Source organism: Glycine max, chromosome 12 (assembly GCF_000004515.6).
Source record: "Glycine max cultivar Williams 82 chromosome 12, Glycine_max_v4.0, whole genome shotgun sequence".
Taxonomy (NCBI): domain Eukaryota; kingdom Viridiplantae; phylum Streptophyta; class Magnoliopsida; order Fabales; family Fabaceae; genus Glycine; species Glycine max.
Window position 1 is genome coordinate 34,541,760 of NC_038248.2, and position 2,240 is coordinate 34,543,999.

The 2,240-nt window shown below is 36.7% G+C and overlaps 1 protein-coding gene across 1 annotated transcript; it reads left to right on the plus strand.

The window, feature by feature from the left end:
- The first annotated feature begins 221 nt into the window (after window positions 1–221).
- LOC100777080 (fasciclin-like arabinogalactan protein 12) lies at window positions 222–1,470 on the plus strand. Its single transcript, XM_003540135.5, has one exon. The coding sequence runs from the start codon at window positions 421–423 to the stop codon at window positions 1,141–1,143; it is 723 nt and encodes a 240-aa protein (XP_003540183.1). The 5' UTR covers window positions 222–420; the 3' UTR covers window positions 1,144–1,470.
- Window positions 1,471–2,240: the final 770 nt, after the last annotated feature.

The following is a 2,240-nucleotide window of genomic DNA, read 5'->3' on the forward strand; positions in this document are numbered from 1 at the left end:
AAAAATAAATAAATATGAGACTTGTTCCTTAAGATATTAGCAAACACTTGATTCTCTTACCAATTTCAGAACAATTTCAACTTACAAGCGAACGTTAAGCAATCATACTCATCTTTTTTTGCCCCCACCCCCCCCACTTGAGAGATCCCACTGTTATTCCTGCCTTCTCAAGCAAAATCCAAGTGTACATTACTACCACCTCTCCTCCATTGACACACACACCCCACCTTTCAATAATGTCCAAGATGATATACTAACAGCCAAGCTTGCTAATTGGTAACAAAACATTCCACCTAATTTCAACTTAATCCCTTATGAATCCTCAATAAATTCCACACTCCTTCCCTCACTCCCACACCAAGGACCACTCTTCCATTCAGTTGTTCACACCTCACTCACTGATTCTCAAAAACTCAAAAGATGGTGATGAAGAAAAACCTTCTCTTCTCACTTTCACTTCTCCTAATGGTTCTCTTCACTTCATCTCAAACCACCCCAGCACCATCACCTTCCTCAACCCCAACAGACATCATCAGAATCCTCAAAAAAGCCGGAGGATTCACCACCCTAATCCGTCTTCTCACCACTACACAAGTCTCAACCCAAATCAACGCCCAACTTCTGAACTCAAACAACGGATTAACAGTGTTTGCACCAAACGACAATGCCTTCCAAAGCCTCAAACCTGGTTTCCTCAACTCCCTCAACGACCAACAGAAGAATGAACTCATCCAATTCCACGTGCTACCGACGTTTGTTTCCATCTCAAACTTTGACACTCTGAGCAACCCGGTTAGAACACAAGCCGGTGATGACCCTGATAGGTTGGCATTGAACATCACAAGCTCAGGGAACCAAGTGAACTTGACAACCGGTGTTGTTAACACCACAGTTGGTGGCAGTGTTTACTCTGATCACCAGCTCGCGATTTATCAAGTGGACAAGGTTCTTCTTCCGAGGGATTTCTTCGTTCCCAAGCCTCCTCCACCAGCTCCTGCACCTGCAAAGGCTAAGGCTTCTTCTGCAAAGAAATCTACTGAGGGTCCTTCTTCTGCAGCGGATAATGACTCTGCTGCTATCAGCTTGAATGGAATTTGGCTGTCCCTTTCAGTGGCTACTATTGCTGCAGTGTTTTCCTTGTGACAATGATACGAGTTATTGGTACATCAAGTGTGCTACTTGGGGTCCGATGTTCTTGTGCTTTGTTAAAATTTTCTACATGCTTTGTTTTGGGAATGGTTGGATTAAAGGGAAATCATGAACTTTTTGTAGCACTTTTCAATTATTTTCTTCTTTTCTTTTTTCTTTTTGCTTCCTTTTGTATTGATTAATCCAGTTTGTGGTGAATTATCAAGTATGTATTCGATTTTGAAGGTTTTCTTTTTCTTACTAGTTCGCATCTTATGTTATATTCAGAATTTTGTGAATTGTAAGTTGCCAACGAAGAATTTTCTGAGTTTTAATAGAAAATGAGACCCAAGTTTCTTTATTTTTCTAATTGTGAGTGTAAATTTTGTTTAGTTTTATCTAGGGAGTGAAAAAAATAAAACTCATTCATGACATTGTAATCGAACTGAAATCGAATTAGTTTTACTCTAATGGATTTGAAAAAAAAGATACAACGATTGTACTAAATCGGTTCGATTAATCAAATTGTTTCTACAAAATGGTTTTGACAAAATCGTTTCGGTTAACTAAATCGATTTTTACCTGAATAAGTTTAAAATCAATTTTTTAAAATCAGTTCGATTTTAAATGAGTTTTCTAAAACAATTCAGCTATTTGGATTAAAAACCAAACTGCTGATTCGGTTGGGCTTTTTTAGACGATTTTTGCACACCCCTGGTTTTGTTCTATATTTTACCAGGAGTCTAACTTAGTTGACTAGGTAGTCGTATATGAATTATCAGATATTAAATATAAGCGTTTTTTCAAATAAAAAGTTGAATAAAATGAATGACTAATCCTTGAAGTGAACCTAAACCCATTAATATTTTTTTTCTTTTCTTTTTCATTATCTTATAAATATTCTCCATGACAAATAATCATGTTCAATGACGTAAGAACCAACTGTGTCTAGAATAAGGTGCTTAACACTCTACAGAAAACTAACTTACTATTAGATATGTTGGCCGGTGTTTATAGGAAATATTAAATACTACTATGCTTTTCTTCATTTTTCTGTCTCTATTATCAACAAATACAAATTGAAGTGCCAAAAATAATTCCCACTATGGTAA